This window comes from Sus scrofa, chromosome 3 (genome assembly GCF_054392235.1).
Source record: "Sus scrofa isolate SSC_HxYL_T2T_F1_AM1 chromosome 3, Sscrofa_HxYL_maternal_Yorkshire_Landrace_v2.0, whole genome shotgun sequence".
NCBI classification, from domain to species: Eukaryota; Metazoa; Chordata; class Mammalia; order Artiodactyla; family Suidae; genus Sus; species Sus scrofa.
In genome coordinates this window covers 84,379,773-84,398,362 of record NC_139385.1, presented here as the reverse complement: position 1 = coordinate 84,398,362, position 18,590 = coordinate 84,379,773, and the positions used below count along the sequence as shown (strand labels likewise).

Genomic DNA, 18,590 nt, shown 5'->3' with positions numbered 1-18,590 from the left:
GCCCTTTTGGAGTTCCCGTCGTGGCGCAGTGGTTAACGAATCCGACTAGGAACCATGAGGTTGCGGGTTCGGTCCCTGCCCTTGCTCAGTGGGTTAACGATCCCGCGTTGCTGTGGCTCTGGCGTAGGCCGGTGGCTACAGCTCCAATTCGACCCCTAGCCTGGGAACCTCCATATGCCGCGGGAGCGGCCCAAGAAATAGCAACAACAACAACAACAAAAAGACAAAAAAAAAAAAAAAAAAAAAAAAAAGGCCCTTTTGACTTTCAGTGATAGTATTCTTTTGAAGAGGCAAGAGTGCAGAATGAGAAAGCCTTCAGTCCCCGTCCACTTAGTATAAAGTCTCTTCAGCAAAGGATTTTTCCTTTCAGCAAAATCCTTCCTAATGTTTCAGAAGCGGAAATGAAAGTTTCCACCTATGACACTTTTGTCAGGGTCACTGACATGGTAAATTCTAATTAAGCAACATATTTATTGAAAGCCTTTTAGGCTTAATATACTTAGCTATTGTGAAAAGACACACAATTTAGTTCTTTCTTTGTAATTTGTAGAAAAAGGAGACAATATTCATATTTTTATGTTCTTACATAAGTGTTTATTTCTTGTATGACTTGCATCTCGTTCCATTAACACCTCCATTCCCTCTTTCTTGCTGTGCTCCACTGGCCTCCTTGCTTTTCCTCATATATGCCAGGCATTTTCCTTTTTTAGAAAGCTCTTTCTCCAAATATTCACCTGGTCCACTCTCTCAATTATTGCAAACTTTTGTTCAAGTGCCATCCTGCTCAGTGAGGCCTGATCTGACTATCCTATTTAAAATTGCAAGCCATTCTCCACTTTTTTTTCCTCCACTCTATATTATGTCATTTGCTTACTTATTCTAATTGTCATTTGTTTCCCTTCACTAGAATGTATACGTCATTAGGATAAATATTTTAAAAATTGTTTTGTTCACTGGTTTTTCTCAAGTACCTATAATAACATTGCCTGCCACGTGGAAGGAGCTCAATAAATAATTGTCCACTAAGTAAATCCTTTATTTTGCAGTAGTTTAAACTTTCTTTTTATTTAACTTATTTTCCTTCCATCCATATACTGTTCTTCACATTCACGTACTAGTTTTTCTCCCCCCCCTTTTTGATTGGGTGTGATATATGTAGATATAGATATAGATATGTATTTTAAGGGCCACATTTAGAGCATATGGAAGTTCCCAGGCAAGGGGCAAATCTAAGCTGCAGCTGCCAGCAACAGCCACAGCCACAGCCTGGCCAGATCTGAGCCACATCTGTGACGTACAGCACAGTTCAGAGCAACGCTGGATCCTTAACTCATTGAGTGGGGCCAGGAATCAAATCTGAGTCTTCATGGATACTAGTCAGGTTCCTAACCTGCTGAGCCACAATGCGAACTCCCTGGGTGGGATATTTTAATTACAGAAATAGTATCATATGACACCCATCACTTTCTCAACAGCTTTTATGACCGAACAATACTGGGACAATAGATACAAAGCCTGCATTCTTTTAAATGTTTGCCTAATGTTCCGTATGATACGAGTACACACACGACTTTCGTTTATATCTGTTACTATTTTTCCACTTCCTTCAGTTTGGACCACCCCATCCCTGGTCTCTGTCATTTTCCCTTTCACCTAGCACCCTTTACCCAGTCATCTTGTACCCAACAAATCTCGAACATAGTGAACACGGTGATCACTCAGTAAGTATTTGGGGCACCCTTGTCCGTTTCTAACAGTGGTTTGCTGTGTGCATTCTTTGAGCCTGAGCGATTGAATCAACAGAAGAGGGCAGTATTGATGAAATTAAAAGCTGGGGTGAGCCTCCTCTGGGGCCTTTGGCAACTCCCTGAAGCAGCCTGGGCTTCAGAGGTGCAAGGAGGACTTGGGGGACCGAGAGGATTGCGTTGTAGCTTCTGGAGGAAGGGTGGCCTTGGAGTATCAGGTGCCTGAGCTGGGGACGGGCCTGGGCGGGGCTTGGAGGGGCGAGGCCAGCTAGGGGGCGGGGCGAGCGGAGAGCGCAGGCTCAAATGCGGGCGGACCGCCGGGCGCTCTAGTACGACTGCAGCACTGGGAGAACCATGAAGCCCCTCGCTGGCGGGCTCCCCTGCTTCTTGACTTTCGGGCTGTGGCTGGGGCTGCTACTTCTGTGCAGCTGGGGGTGCCCCGGGAGCGCCGCGCCGCGGTCCCCGCCAGAGAAGATCGGTAGGCGAGAAGGAGGCAGCGCAGGGCGGAGGTGGCGGGAATAAGCCCGGTGCCTGGCGGCGGCAGGCTGATACACTAGGCCCGGCACCTGTGACACCCGCCGAGCAGCGCCGAATGAGCCCTCCGCGCAAGCGGAGCCCATTCCGGCTCGCGCCCCAGGGACCGCGCTTTCCCGAGGGTGAAGACATCTCCATTTGAGGAGTTGGCTGTAGAGGGGTAGACCTGGGCCGGGGAGCGGGAGCCAAGCGTCCCTGCGGCCCCTGTCTCGGAGGCCTGGGGCTCCGAGGAGGCTGAGGCCCCTCCTGCCGACTTCTCTTGCTGCAGTTGCGGGAGGACAGTCCCCTGGTTGGTCCGGGAGCGACAGGCCGCTTCCGCTCTGCAGTTGAGAGGCCCACGAGGGCACAGCACACCGAGCAGTGCAAACAACCTGACCGCGCTGACCGCGTCTCCTTCCCTTGATGGGCTTCGGCGCCCTCGCCGCCCCGCCCCGCAGCTCTACCCATTCCCCAGCCCGGCCCGGCTGCTCCGCTGAAGTTTGCCTGCTCGCAGAGGCCACTGGCTTGCACAGTTTTCTGCCTAGAACGACTACACAGCCGAAGCATTCACTCTTAGTTTCAGTCTTTTTGGTGTTTTGCTCTGTTTTCTTTTGCTTTGCTTTTTAAATTCCCCTTAAAGCTGTGTTCTTTGGGATCATTAACCTGTTCACATTAACGAGACAGAGCAAATGTAGGCAAAAATGGCGGCCACTTTATTTAAAATGCGTGCTGGAAGGGCCCCACCTCCTCTGTTCCCATGTATTGGTCACAAAGAATGGTGTGCGGGCCACTTGGTGCCTCCGCAAAGAACTGTGAGAATCTTGGGGCATTGGGGGAAAAAAATTAGTGTCAGTTTGTAAGTTTATCTATTATCACTTTTGCCTGGAGGCAGTGACTGTCCAGATTCAGAGTTCTATCTTCACAGCAGCTGTCACTTGCCTCCCTGTCCCCAGGCTTCCCTAAGTTGTTAATAGCCTAAAGTAACGTCTGTTAACAGTCTTTCAAAAAACGAAACCTACAAAGCTGATAAGAGGGAAAAAACTGTTTCTTTTTTCCCCCTCTAGCGGTCATTGGAGCTGGAATTGGTGGCACTTCAGCAGCCTATTATCTGCGGCAGAAATTTGGGAAAGATGTGAAGATTGATGTTTTTGAAAAAGGAGAGGTGGGCGGCCGTTTGGCGACCCTGACTATGCAGGGGCAAGAATATGAGTCAGGAGGTTCTATCATCCATCCTTTAAATCTGCACATGAAGCGTTTTGTCAAGGACCTGGGTATGTGATTTCTTCTTAGAGCTAAGCAGACTTCAACATCCATGGATGTTGTTATTAGATAGGGATCTGAAACTTTTCTGCCTTGTTAATTGTCTTTTATAGAGAAGCTGGTAAAACTATTTTGCTCACTTTTCTGCTAGCAATTTGTCCTGCCTTAGGAGCTGTTCTGTAATGGGACACTAGTTATCTGTATCTTCAGGTATCTGGAATTACAGCCATGGGGCACAGGGTGGGGATGGTTGCTGTTGCTGGTTTTTAAATCTCTGGGTTCATGTTAAAGAATCAAAGAATAGTTTGAGTTAGGAGAAAACCTAGTATGCTCATTTTACAGCTGGGGAAATGAGAGTTGAAATATCTAAGGTCATGCACATGTGCCTAGAACTTGGGACATCTGACCATGTCCCTACCAGCAGAAGTGTTGGATAGATCGCAGGGGAAGTCTGGCAGGCCTCTGCAGGATCCTTGCTCAGGGAATATTGTGTAATTTTGGCCTCTTTCCACTTAGCCGAAATATCTAGTTACACAAAGTAGGATTTGCATAGGAATGGGGCTGCCTCCTTTTCCTTAGCTGCTTTCCATGGTTCCTGTGGATGCTTCCTGAGCTCCATGAGGGCAAGAGTGTACTGGGAGCAGTTTATCCTGCAAAGATGACTGTCTGACATTTCTGTTTTTAAGTTGAATTCAGCTAGTACTGTGACTTTGTCTTTTGACGTTTTAGTCCTTTGAGATTCAATATAGCCAGTCTAATTTTGAAGTGTCTGCATGACCATCCAACCCATCTTTCAGAGAAGCTGCTTTTGGACAGCGTGGTGAGTGTCTAGTGTAGCACATACTGTTCTAAAGATAGAGTCCCTGTAAGGTGCCTCCTGAGAACTGGAGGAAGCCAGGATTCATTCCCTTTAGAGTGTTCCCAACAGCTTCCGATTACCTTCTTTCATTTGATCAGCACAGAAACCACTGACTTAGCTACCCTTTCTTTGTTTTTGCAGGTCTCTCTGCTGTTCAAAGCCCTAGTGGCCTAGTGGGGGTGTATAATGGAGAGACTCTGGTGTATGAGGAGAGCAGCTGGTTTATAATTAACATGATTAAACTGATTTGGTACTATGGATTTCAGTCCCTCCGAATGCACATGTGGGTAGAGGATATATTAGACAAGTTCATGAGGTAATTTTTTTCTCTTCCATTTAACCTAAGACCTTTGATTAGATGATCTTTAGGAATTGTAGTTTTCTTGGAACAGTTCTCTATCTCTAACCATAAGGCCTGTTTGTAAGATCATTAGGCAAAATGTTTTGTTCCATGGCTTTTTTTTTTTTTTTTTTTTTTTTTTTGTCTTTTTAGCTATTTCTTGGGCTGCTCCAGCGGCATATGGCGGTTCCCAGGCTAGGGGTTGAATGGGAGCTGTAGCCACCGGCCTACGCCAGAGCCACAGCAACGCAGGATCCAAGCCGCATCTGCAACCTACACCACAGCTCACGGCAACGCCAGATCATTAACCCACTGAGCAAGGGCAGGGACCGAACCCGCAACCTCATGGTTCCTAGTCGGATTCGTTAACCACTTCGCCACGACGGGAACTCCTGTTTTGTTTAAAATATGTAGACCATTTATCCACTCGGAAATTGAAAGGGTAGTTAATTTTTGCTTCTGAAGACATATTGTGCAAATGCTTATTTAGTGTTGCCAGACACTTTTCATGGCTCTACAGATATTAACTTCTTGAAGTCTCATGACAGCTCTCTGAGGTGGGTACTGTTATTAGCTTCTTTTTATAGATGTGGAAGGTGGAGGCATAGAGAGTTTTCATCTGTACAGATACACCCACCTAGTAAGTGGTGGAGCTGGAGTTCCTACCCAGGCAGTCTGGCTCCAAAGTCCTCACCCTTAATCTCTTATGTGTGTTAGTTTTGTGTGTAGATGAATAAAGTGAAGTGTACAGGAGCTTGTAGAAAGGGTCAGAAAACTTAAATGAGCTTTATTTAACTGTGACATGTTGTTTCAGTGAGCCAGCAGCCTGAAATAGCATATCAGTTCTGTGCCCCAAGAATTTAAGATATTAAATTCCAGTACTGTCCTGGGTAGCGAGAATACAGGTGCCTCTTTTCCGTCTTTGTATTTTTCTATATTTCAACATTTTGTTGTTGTTGTTGTTGTTGTTGTTGCTATTTCTTGGGCCGCTCCCGCGGCATATGGAGGTTCCCAGGCTAGGGGTTGAATCGGAGCTGTGGCCACCGGCCTACGCCAGAGGCACAGCAACGCAGGATCCGAGCCGCGTCTGCAACCTACACCACAGCTCACGGCAGCGCCGGATCGTTAACCCACTGAGCAAGGGCAGGGACCGAACCCGCAACCTCATGGTTCCTAGTCGGATTCGTTAACCACTGCGCCACGACGGGAACTCCTATTTCAACATTTTTTATGTGTATGAATGCGCATTGCTTTGGTAAGTAGGAAAAATAACAAAATAATGAGTCTAACTTTGGAAGATAAAACCTAATTTTTTTAAGGCTGTTGGCATGTGCTAATTTTTATGCTGGTTTACAGTTTTAGATGTTGGAGAAATTCATTCAGCTTGTAAATGCCAATAATATTTCATTTCTATGGCTGTTCCAAAGTAATAAAATAATTGCTAAAAAGGTAAAATTACATATCATATGACCAAGTATTGACCAGAACAAATGTAAGAGTTGAGCAGAACAAATATACTCTAGTTTCTGTAACTTATAGTAGTTAGGGATTTCTTTCTTTCTAAAAATCATTCTGACGTCAATTCCTTGAACACCTTTCCAGTGGATACGTTAAGTTCAGCTTGTTTTAAAAAAGTCATTCATTTATTTATTAATTCACCAAATACTGAGTTTTTTTTTTGTTTTTTTGTTTTTTTTGTCTTTTTGCCTTTTCTAGGGCTGCTCCCACAGCATATGGAAGTTCCCAGGCTAGGGGTCTAATTGGAGCTATAGCTGCCGGCCTACGCCATAGTCACAGCAATGTGGGATCCGAGCTGTCTGCAACCTACACCACAGCTCATGGCAATGCCGGATCCTTAACCCACTGAGCAAGGCCAGGGATCGAACCCGCTACCCCATGGTTTCTAGTCGGATTCGTTAACCACCGAGCCACGACAGGAACTCCACCAAATACTGAGTACTTATTATGTGCCAGGCAGTATCCTAAAAATGTGGGACCTAGGACATGTCCCTGCCTTTAAGGGATATATATTCTAGTAGAGAGACAAGCAGTTAACTAAGAAAATAAATAGAATTTGTGGGAGTTCTTGTTGTGGCACAGCGAAAACAAATCCGACTAGGAACCATGAGGTTGCAGGTTGGATCCCTCGCCGTGCTCTGTGGGTTAAGGATCCGGCGTTGCCATGAGCTGTGGTGTAGGTTGCAGATACAGCTTGGATCTGGCGTTGCTGTGGTATAGGCGGGCAGCTGTAGCTCCTATGGGACCCCTAGCCTGGGAACCTCCATTTGCTATGGGTGTGGCCTTAAAAAGACAAAATAAATAAATAAATAAAATGCTCATATACACTCTCCCCTTTATTTTTTTAAAAAAAGAATTTGTGTAGAGACATTCAGTCACATTTTAAAAGAAGATGGCATGTTGCCACATGCTTAACAGGAAAATCAAGTTCCCATAGCATCAGATGCAGCCCTGCCTGTGTGTATCAGTTTTTTGGACATGTAGAGAATTGCCCTTTGAGAAATTAAGAAATCACTTTTGAAGTGAATCCAGGGTATTACAGAACTGTGAAAAAGACCCAGTGAGGAGATACAGAGATTATACTATTTTTGATTTTGGAAAACAATGCCCAGGAGTTCCCGTCGTGGCTCAGTGGTTAACAAACCCGACTAGCATCCATGAGGACTCGGGTTCGATCCCTGACCTCGCTCAGTGGGTTGAGGATCCAGCGTTACCATGAGCTGTGGTGTAGGCAGACAGCTCCAGCTCCAATTCAACCCCCAGCCTGGGAACTTCCATATGTCGTGGGACAAAAAAAGACAAAAAACAAACAAACCAAAAAACCCAAAAAAACAAACAATGCCCAAACTTTATGGAATTACTTTCCCTTCCAGTGTATCTTTGATACTGGATTATATAGCACTGTCCTTTATGTTGTTTAAAGGCCCATGCATCATACATTTCTATTTCTTTCAATAAATTAAGAATAGGCAAAAAAAAAAAAATAGGCCTATCTTATTTTGATAATTTTATCATACCCTATGAGATAGTTGGAGAAAGGGCAGATATTGAGCCAGCATATTACCAGTTGCTTAAGTAGTGAAGTATTGCTAGAATTGTGAAAAAGCTGCCTGCATGTTTTCTCTTCCCCAGGAATCTCCTCTTCTGACCCCAGTGGGAGTCTTGACTCAGTTCCAGTGCTATAGTCAGTCTACTTTCTTTTTAATGCTGTACCAGTTGCTAAATAGTTGCAATATCACTGATGTCCCAAAAACCAGGGTTGGGAGACCTACAGAGGTTGTCCAAGAGGAATCTGGAACAGTGAATTCCCCTAGATTTCAGTAAAGCAGAAGTTCTCAACCCTGGCTGCCCATTATATTCACATGGGGATCTTTTAAAAATAAGGATGCTATCTATGTTCTACCCCTAGAAAATTTTGGAGTAGGAATCTGGGTATTATTATGGTCACCTCAAGTAAATCTTACCTATAGTCAGAGTTGAGAACCACTAGGTTAAAATGCACAACTGGAAAATATTCCTGAGTTTTTTTCTTTCTTTGAATGGTGTAAGAAATCTAATGGTTCAATCTCTGGCCCTTGCTCAACATCTTGTCTCCCTTTTTTTGGATCTGTATGACGGATCCAGTTGTCTTCTTTGGAAAGTGACTTGTGTGATCTCCTGTAGAAACTTTTTGGGGTGCGTTCCCTTTGTGGCTCAGTGGAAATGAACCCAACTAGTAACCATGAGGATTCAGGTTCCATGAGGACTCAGGTTCAATCCCTGGCCCTGCTCAGTGGGTTAAGGATCTGGTATTGCCCTGAGCTGTGGTGTAGGTTGCAGACATGGCTTGGATCTTGCATTGCTGTGGCTGTGGCATAGGCTGGTAGCTACAGCTCCGATTCAACCCCTAGCCTGGAAACTTCTATATGCCATGGGGGCAGCCCTAAAAAACCAAAAAAAAAAAAAAAAAACAAAAAAACAAAAAAACAAACAAAAACCAAAAAACAAAACAAACAAACAAAAAAGGCTTTATAACACCCTCTTTTCCCTAAAACAAAAAAAGTTACTCCTGGCGTCCCCGTCGTGGCACAGTGGTTAACAAATCTGACTAGGAACCATGAGGTTGCGGGTTGGATCCCTGGCCTTGCTCAGTGGGTTAAGGATCCAGTGTTGCCATGAGCTGTGGTGTAGGTTGCAGATGCAGCTCGATCCCACGTTGCTGTGGCTCTGGTGTAGGCTTGGCAGCTACAGCTCCAATTAAACCCCTAGCCTGGGCACCTCCATATGCTGCAGGAAGTGGCCCTAGAAAAGGCAAAAAGACAAAAAAAAAAAAGGGCAAGAAAATGGATTCTTCCCTTAGAGCTTCCAGAAAGAAGCAGCCTTGCTGACATTTTGACTTTACCCCAGTGAGACTGACTTTGGCTATCTAACCTGTAGAATCATAATAACGATAATAATAAATTTGTGTTGTTTTAAGCCAGTAAGTATGTGGTAATTTGTTACAGCAGCAAGAGGAAATTATTGCACTCCTCATTCATCCCCCAGCTTTTGCCTTTGTGCCACCACAGTCCGTTTTCAGCATAGCAGCCAAGGTAGTTTTTTTTTTTTTTTTTGTCTTTTTGTCTTTTTTTTGTCTTTTGTTGTTGTTGTTGTTGCTATTTCTTTGGGCCGCTCCCGCGGCATATGGAGGTTCCCAGGCTAGGGGTTGAATCGGAGCTGTGGCCACCGGCCTACGCCAGAGGCACAGCAACGCAGGATCCGAGCCGCGTCTGCAACCTACACCACAGCTCACGGCAACGCCGGATCGTTAACCCACTGAGCAAGGGCAGGGACCGAACCCGCAACCTCATGGTTCCTAGTCGGATTCGTTAACCACTGCGCCACGACGGGAACTCCCAAGGTAGTTTTTTTAAAGTCTAAGAGTCATCACATTACTTCTCTGCTCAAACACTTTCAGTGGCTCTCTATTTCATGCAGAGTAACAGCCAAAATCTGTACCATGGCTTGGGAGACCTGATAGGATGTAGATGATTCCATTCATTATTATTATTATTATTTCTGGCTTTGCCTGCATAATGTGGAAGTTCCTCTGCCAGGGATTGAACCCGCATATCAGCAGTGACAACACTGTATCCTTAACTCACTGAGCCAAAAGGGAATTAATTCCCTATTCATTGTTTTTTAAATTTCCTGTTATGGGCAGAATTGTGTGCCCCCCTTTTATATGTTGAAGCCCTAAGAAGCCTGTATTTCAGAATGTGACTATTTGCAGATAGGGTTTTTTTGTTTTATTTTTCCTCTTTTGGCCACACCCATGGCATGTAGAAGTTCCCTGGCTGGGGATTGAACTGGTGTTGCCACAGAGACAATGCCAGATCTTTAGCCTGCTGCTCCACTAGTGGGAACTCTGAGATTGGGTTTTAATAAGGTAATTAAATTAAAATGAGGCTTTTAGACTGAGTCCTATCCAGTATGACTATTGCCCTTATCAGAAGAGTAGATTGGAACACACAGAAGAGGCAACAGGCATGCATACACATAGAGGAAAGACTAGGGACACAGCAAGAAGGTGGCCATTTGCAAGCCAAGATATAGGAGTTCCTGTTGTGGCACAGTGGGTTAATGGTCTGGCTTGTCTCTGTGGAGGCACCGGTTCAATCCCTGGACCAGTGCGGTGGGCTAAGGATCTGGTGTTGCTGCAACTGTGGCATAGGTCTTAGCTCTATCTCAGATTTGATCCTTGACCTGGGAACTTTCATTTGCTGCAGGGGCAGCCAAAAAAGAAAAATCGATCAATCGATTAAAATAAAACATTGGAGTTCCTATCATGACTCAGTAGTTAGCGAACCCGAGTGGCATCCACGAACCTGACTAGTAACCATGAGGATGCGGGTTTGATCTCTGGCCTCTCTCAGTGGGTTAAGGATCTGGCGTTGCCGTGATCTGTGGTGTAGGTCATAGACATGGCTCGGACCTGGCATTGCTTGCATCCTCACCTTCAGGCGTTTGCTCACATGTCATCTACTCAATGAGGCTTTCCTTGATTACTTTTTGGACCATCTTACTTAGTGTAGCAACCCTGTCATCTGCAAACATTTCCAATCTTGCTTTTGATTTACTTTCCTCCTTAATAATTATCATCTTTTAAACTGTTATGTAATTTGCTTGCATTTATTTATTTATATTGCTTGTTTCCCCTAATCCATTAGGGCAGAGTTTTTTTTTTTTTTTTTCCCCCTATGTTTTATTGACCTCTGCATCCTCTCAGCACCTAGAACAGTGTCTGGCTATAAGCTGATGCTCCATAAATATTTATTGAATGAATAAATGAATGAGTGAATAAATGGTTAAAGGTTATATAAATGTAGTTTAAAAAAAAGGCTGTAGGAGTTCTTGTTGTGGCTCAGTGGTAACGGACCCAACTAGCATCCATGAGGATGTGGGTTCCATCCTTGGCCCTGCTCAGTGGGTTAAGGATCTGCCATTTCCTTGAGCTGTGGTGTAGGTCGCAGACACAGCTGGGATCCCACCTGGCTGTGGTGTAGCTAGGCAGCCGCAGCTCTCATTCAACCCCTAGCCTGGGAACTTCCATATGTTGCAGCTTAGGCCCTATAAAGACAAAAAAACCTAAAAAAGCTTTGGAAAAAAAAAAAAATTGGAGTTCCCGTTGCTGTGGCTGTGGTGTAGGCCAGCAGCTGTAGCTCCAATTTGACCTCTAGCCTGGGAATTTACATATGCCATGAGTGAGGCAAAAAAAAAAAAAAAAAAAAAAAAAAGCTGTATAAATAATCTGATTACCAGAAACTACTTGCTACATCTTTTTAGTAAATATATATTTTAGTGCAACTAGTGTTGTAAACGCTCAGTGTTTATATGGTGTATATTGTCAAACATCACCCTTGAGGAGACCTTTACTTAGGAGGCTTGCTTGAGTGGGGTTGGGGCTCAGTGGGAGGAGGCAGGGAGTAATTGCTTTATAACATCATATATAAGTTGTGTAATTGGCTGCTACTGTGCCATGTTGATCATTAGCAAAAGATTACCCATCAGTGTATGAAGTATTCAATGTATTATTTTCCTAAGAACTCAGTGTTTTCATCCTACTTTTTCCAACTTCCTAGGGATTGGAAGCCAAATGATATGGTTAGAAGGAGTTATTTTAATTTCTCAGTTTGGGCACTGAGAATTTTCCCACAAAAATTTATTCAACATTGTTAGACAATGGGGCAATATTGAAATGGATATGACATTATCCATTTAATGTCACTTTTAAAAAATTACAGCTTGAGAGAAGAAAGTTGATGTAAAAACTCTTCTCCTCTGATCACTGAGAGAGATTTTTCTTTGGCACTTATTTCTTCCTTTGTTTCATATACTTATCTATGCATGTGCCTTATTACCTGTCCCTAACTGTAAGTTCCTTGAGAGAAGGGAACTATGTCTTTCTCCTTTTTGTATCACTTGCAATCTGAAAAAATACATATTGAACTATTGTATGAACTAATTTATGTGGACAGTTTTTCAAGTCCATGAAGTGCAGAGAAATATCAGGTGATATTTTCTAAAAAATAAATAATACAAAGCAGAATCTAAATGCGAAGCATGAGTGCTAACTTTTATGGGACTTTTGGAGATGATGACATCACTGGAGATTAGAAAGTTGGGCAAGATTTTGCAAAGGAAGTGGGGTTCAAGCTCTGAAGGAAGTGTAGTTAGCTGTTCCATGATTAGGAATGGGAAGTGTATTCCAGGTAAAGAGAAAAGTTAGTGCAAATGTTTGGGAGCAATATATAGAGCATGTTTAGAGACTAGTGAGTGGATTCAGCTTCAGGTGTGTGTGTGTGTGTGTGTGCGCGCGCGCGCGCCAGGGGTAGGGGTAATTCAGGGGCAGAGGGGAAATGTGACTCTTGAGCCCTCTCCTGGCCATGTGACTTTCAGACAAGTTCTTTAACTTCTACTTTGTTTCTTTATCTGTGCTTAGAGCAAAGGAGTTAGACATTTTGAGTTTGGCTCTAAAAATCCCTGACTTAAAAAAAAAAAGAAATGTCAGACCCTTATTTAGTGGAGTAACAAGCAAGATGTTTTTCGAGTAAGTAGATCAATGACAAATTAAAAAGGGTATTTTAGGGCTTCTGAGCGATTCATAAATGTTTCAAAGAAGAAAAACTAGAGGTAAACAAATAAGTTATTCATTTTAGTAATTTGAGTATAAATCCTGACTTAAGGTCAGAGAGATGAGAATGAAGTAACAAGAGAGATATTAGATTAATACGGTTTTCTTCTTAGGTGGGAGAAGCAGAAAGGAGAAATGAAATGTTTAAATTTGAAACTAAATGAACTGAGGATGACATGTAGGATATTAGGAATGAACCGTTAGTTTTGGTTGGGCTGGGGTTAGGAGGAGAGGATCAAGCCTAGTGGAAAGGTAAAATTTAATTTTAGATATGTCTAAGTGTGCTGGAAGATAAGAATGAGAACAAGATATACCCACTTCTTTAAAGGTGCTCCCAGGGGGTTCCCACTGTGGCTCAGCAGTAATGAATCCAACTAGTATCTATGAGGATATGAGTTCCATCCCTGTCCTTGCTCAATGGGCTAATAAGGATCTGGGATTGCTGTGGCTGTGGTGTAGGCCAGCAGCTGCAGCTCTGATTTGACCCCTAGCCTGGGAACCTCCATATGCTGCGTGTGCAGCCCTAAAAAGCAAAAACAAACAAACAAAAAAGGTGCTCCTAGTGACCATATTAATGCAGAAGCGGGTATGCAAAGAACAGTGGGCTTCCAGAGGAGGCAGAGTGAGACGGAGGGCCAGGAGCTTCTGTGGTACCTGGTGAAGGTGGTGACTGAGGTGCATCTCTAGGAATAGGTGGGGACTCGTCAGAAGGAAACATGAAAGTCAGTTTAAGTCTTTTTGAGTCTTAGGATGCTGTTTAGGATGCTATTTTCCTTCTTTATGTATACCCTTCTCCCCATATTGTTTGATTTTTTTTTTTTTTCTTTTTGGTCTTTTTAGCCATGGAAGTTCCCAGGCTAGGGGTCGAATCAGAGCTGTAGCTGCCACCCTATACCACAGCCACAGCAACTTGGGATCTGAGCCATGTCTGTGACCTACACTGCAGCTCAGGGCAATGCTGGATCCTTAACCCACTGAGCAAGGCCAGGGATCAGACCTGTGTTCTCATGGATAACGAGTTGGATTTGTCACTGCTAAGCCACGATGGGAACTCCTGATTTTTTTTTTTCCTTTTTTCTTTTTGTTTGTTTGTTTGTTTTTCCCTTTTTAAAAATCTTGTTTAGTGTTTTAAAAATCTTGTTTAGTGTTTAATGGCTGTTTCTCTTCTATTCAAAAGGATCTACCGCTACCAATCTCATGACTATGCCTTCAGTAGTGTAGAAAAGTTACTGCATTCCCTAGGAGGGGACGACTTCCTTGGATTATTTAACCGATCACTTCTTGAAACCTTGCAGAAAGCAGGCTTCTCTGAGAAATTCCTAGATGAAATTATAACGCCTGTCATGAGGGTCAATTATGGCCAAACCATGAACATCAATGGCTTTGTGGGTAAGTCTGGGCTTGAAATAGTTATGGACATTAGTTCACAGGGTGGTTTACCTGATACTGTGGTGGCTTCTTCCTTTAGTCTATGATTTGGAGACTACCTTTCTTTATGAAACCTCAGACACAGTAAAAATGTTGGTGAAATCGTGTGTATGTAGATGTGCATTTTAATGAGAACAGAGTCTTTAGCTTTCATGAGTTGAATGGTTCTCTACTGGGGGAGATTTTGCTTGGGGCCATTCGGCAATGTCTAGAGACATTTGGAGCAGGGCTCAGCTAATTGGGGATGGGCAGAGGGTGGATAGAGGGCCTCTGTATTACCCAGTCAGGATTAAAACTTTTTTTTTCCTACTGCTGACAGGAGCCGTGTCAATGTCCTGTACTGATCCTGGCCTTTGGGCAGTAAAAGGCGGCAATAAACTTGTTTGCTCACGGCTCCTCCAGGCTTCCAAAAGCAATCTTATATCAGGCTCAGTAATGTCCATAGAGGAGAAAACGAGGACCAAGCAGACAGGTGAGCTTGAACTTCTATTGTATTGTTCCTCATTTCCCCTGTAGAAGATAATTGCTCAGGGAGGAAAAACTTCTTTCACCATCTCTCTCAGTTCCAAATGATGGAATTTTATTTATTTATTCATTTTTTCACTTTTTTAAAAAATTGTGTTTTTTAAAAATTTTGGGATAGGAGTTCCCGTTGTGGCTCAGTGGTTAACAAATCCAACTAGGAACCATGAGGTGGCGGGTTTGATCCCTGGCCTTGCTCAGTGGGTTAAGGATCCAGCATTGCTGAGAGCTGTGGTGTAGGTTGCAGACACGACTGGGACCTGGTGTTGCTGTGGCTTTGGTGTAGGCCGGCGGCTACAGCTCCGATTAGACCCCCTAGCCTGGGAACCTCCATATGCCGCTAAAGTGGCCCAAGAAATGGAAAAGACAAAAAAAAAAAAAAAAAAAAAGGTCCTATCATGACTCAGCAGTCACGAACCTGACTAGTAACCATGAAGATGTGAGTTTGATCTCTGGCCTCACTCAGTGGGTTAAGGATCTGGTGTTGCTGTGAGCTGCAGTATAGGCCACAGACAAGGCTCAGATCTGGCATTGCTGTGGCTATGGCTGGCAGCTGCAGTTTTGATTCAACCCCTAGCCTAGAAACTTCTATATATAGCCCTTGTGGCCCTAAAAAGCAAAAAAAAAAAAAAAAAAAAAAAATTTATTAGTGTATAGTTGATTCATATGATGGAATTTTAAATTGGATATGTTGTTATGTAGAAGTATTCACAAAAGTGCTTGAGTATAGTGGCATGACTCCTTGGATTTTAAAAAAACAATCTTGGGAGTTCCTGTCATGGCACAGTGGAAACCATCGGACTAGGAACCGTGAGGTGGCAGGTTTGATCCCTGGCCTTGCTCAGTGGGTTAAGGATTTGGCGTTGCTGTGAGCTGTGGTGTAAGCCAGCGGCTACAGCTCCGATTAGACCCTTAGAACCTCCATATGCCATGGGTGCTGCCCTAAAAAGACAAAAACAAACAATCTTGGAATTGTTGCTGTGGTTCAGTGGGTTAACGATCTGGCTTGTCTCTGTAGAGGCGCTGGTTTGATCCCTGGCCTAAGAACTTCTATATACCACAGGTGTGGTCATAAAAAAGAAAAAAGATAAAACTTCTTTATAGAGAAACTGTTAAGAAGGTATAGAATTATTTTTAGAAGCTAATAAAGTGTTGTATGTTAGAAATACTAAGAAATGTATGGTTCCTTATTTCCTCTAGGAAATCCTACAAAGGTGTATGAAGTGGTCTACCAAACCGGACCTGAGATCCATTCGGACTTCTATGACATCGTCCTAGTGGCCACTCCACTGAATCAAAAAATGTCCAATATAACTTTTCTTAACTTTGATCCCCCAATTGAGGAATTCCATCAATACTATGAACCTTTAGTGACAACTTTAATTAAGGGGCAATTGAATTCAACTGTCTTTAGCTCTAGAGCCTTAGATGAGTTTGATCTCGGTACAATCTTAACCACTGATAATCCAGATTTGTTCATTAACAGCATTGGGCTTGTGTCCTCTGTAGAAGAAAATAATAATCCTCAACCAAAAGTGGAGAGGGCACACGTTTGGAAGGTCTTTTCAGCAGGACCTCTTACTAAAGAACAAATTTTAAAGCTCTTTGTGTCCTATGATTATGCTGTGAAGCAGTCATGGCTTGCATACCCTCATTATACGCCTCCAGAGAAATGCCCCTCCATCATACTTCACGATCAACTTTACTACCTCAACGGCATCGAGTTTGCAGCAAGTGCCATGGAAATGAGTGCCGTTGCAGGTTACAATGCTGCTCTTCTTGCCTATCACCGCTGGAATGGACATACACACATGATTGATCAAGAGGACTTATATGAGAAACTTAAAACTGAGCTATGAAATGCAGTTATCTTTTTTTCCCCCCTCTCCTGGTTCCAAGTGGAATATCACTGGCAAAAATAAGAACATAACCTGAGCAGATCATTTTGAATCAGTATATTTTGCCATTATCATTAACAAAAGTAATCCCAGTGAGACATAAGAAAATGCAAGGTTCTAATTAAGCGTGAAGGCGTAATTATTCCATCTCCAATATTTCTTAACTCCTTTTTAATATCCATCAGCAGTGTTTTGCAAACTTGTCTGATCATAAGAATCATCTGAAGTTTATTAAACATGGATTCTGTAGCTCCTCTGGAGATTCTGATTTAATAGGTCTGGGTTGGGGCCCTTGGGTTTTGATTAAAACCTTGGAGCATTATAAGCTGAGCACTTGAAGACATCTTTTTGTTGGGGCTAGTTCATTTGTGCTTCACAGCTGGATGTGATCTGCAGTCAGATAAAACTATGGGAGCTGGTACCTTATACCTGCCTTTAGTAATTTTATATTTTTCAAAGTAAATAAGCCCAGGCCTGAAGCCTTGATTTTCAGAATGTTCTTTTGATTGCTTCTGTTCCCATTTGTATTAGGGCTGAAATTCAGAAGTCTAAGTAGTATAAACTTAAGATGTCATACAAAAATTTCAAGTAAAATGAAAAGCAGACTATTGATTTAAGGGAAATTGACGTTCCGTTTTCAAACCCTCATATGAGGAACTTTTAAAAATGCTGATAAAATACTGATAGAGCCCCACAACAGAAATTCTGATTTAATGGATTGAGGATAGGAACTCAGCTTTTTGTAGCTTTTCCTAATGTGCAGCCTGGGTTGAGAATCACTGATTTGGGGGTATATGAAGTCTCCAAAGGGTTTTCAGTGCCTTAAAGATCCCAAGAAACCCAATCCATTATCAAAGCAGATCCATATTGCAAAGCATTTTCTCTCTCGAAAACTCTAGTATTAATCGATAGTAAAAGTATTGACAGTCTAGAGGCAACCACATTTACAGAACGATTTCTACAATTCAGCTCTACATAGTTGCAAAAAACATGAGCTTGCCAAAGTTGGTAATTTAAAAAGAGCTACTGGAGGAAAATGAATAAAAATGTATTCACGTCAACTCTAGTTAATTTGATCTCTCCTGCTACTCTTTTGCTGTAAACATTTCCTAGGAATAGGAAATAACATTCTGCCATCCATTTTGTTCTATTTTACAAGTACCTCATGTATACATTGTTTGTATACCCTGTTCTCCACACTTCTAGAGAAAATACAACTTGTAGGCATTTTACCAGACCACAAAAATAAGCTTTAGCATTTGCCTGATAGGTTCCTTAAAGTTAGGTCTATGATATGATCACCTGTTCGCTCTCATATAAATTTGTGCACCACAAAATTTATGAACGAGGTGAATATATTATGTATGGGCAGCATTATCACTATCCTCTACTCCACAAAGACCACAATCATTGCAATGTTTTTTTCCAAAATTACATTTCTACTCTTGTATTCAAAAATGTGCCTCACTTCTGTTCAAAATAAAACAATGACATTATTACTTTCTGTGTTTTATTTGTTATACTACATGGTTGAGCCTTAAACAAAAGTCTGCATATAACTCTAGCCAGCCCTCTGCATATGTGGTTCCTCTAGCCAGTTCTGAATCCATGGAGTCAACCAACCATGGATAGTGCAGTACTGCAGTATTTCTATTGGAAAAAAATCTAAGTGGACCTGCGCAGTTCAGTGTTGAATGTAACCACACTAGGAATGTCGATGTACTTGGAAAAGTCAGAGTACATCAAAGTTACAAGAATTTTGAAAATTCCAGTTAATGTTTCAGAAGAAACCCACCCAGGTCTGCAGCTTATCTCTGTTCAGTGATATAAGACAGAGAAAAAGAGTATCCTTACT

The 18,590-nt window shown here is 42.7% G+C and overlaps 1 protein-coding gene across 2 annotated transcripts; it reads left to right on the top strand.

The window, feature by feature from the left end:
• The first annotated feature begins 2,073 nt into the window (after positions 1–2,073).
• PCYOX1 (prenylcysteine oxidase 1) lies at positions 2,074–18,234 on the top strand. 2 transcript variants are annotated; one of them, XM_003354779.5, is made up of 6 exons: positions 2,074–2,223; positions 3,323–3,529; positions 4,519–4,693; positions 14,065–14,276; positions 14,635–14,787; positions 16,038–18,234. In XM_003354779.5, exons 1-6 carry the CDS (start codon positions 2,100–2,102, stop codon positions 16,694–16,696), a joined length of 1,530 nt encoding a protein of 509 aa, XP_003354827.2. In that variant the 5' UTR covers positions 2,074–2,099; the 3' UTR covers positions 16,697–18,234. The 2 variants fall into 2 exon arrangements, with proteins under 2 accessions (XP_003354827.2, XP_084875114.1); XM_085018988.1 differs by lacking the exon at positions 2,074–2,223 and adding an exon at positions 9,223–9,306.
• The last annotated feature ends 356 nt before the right edge of the window (positions 18,235–18,590 follow it).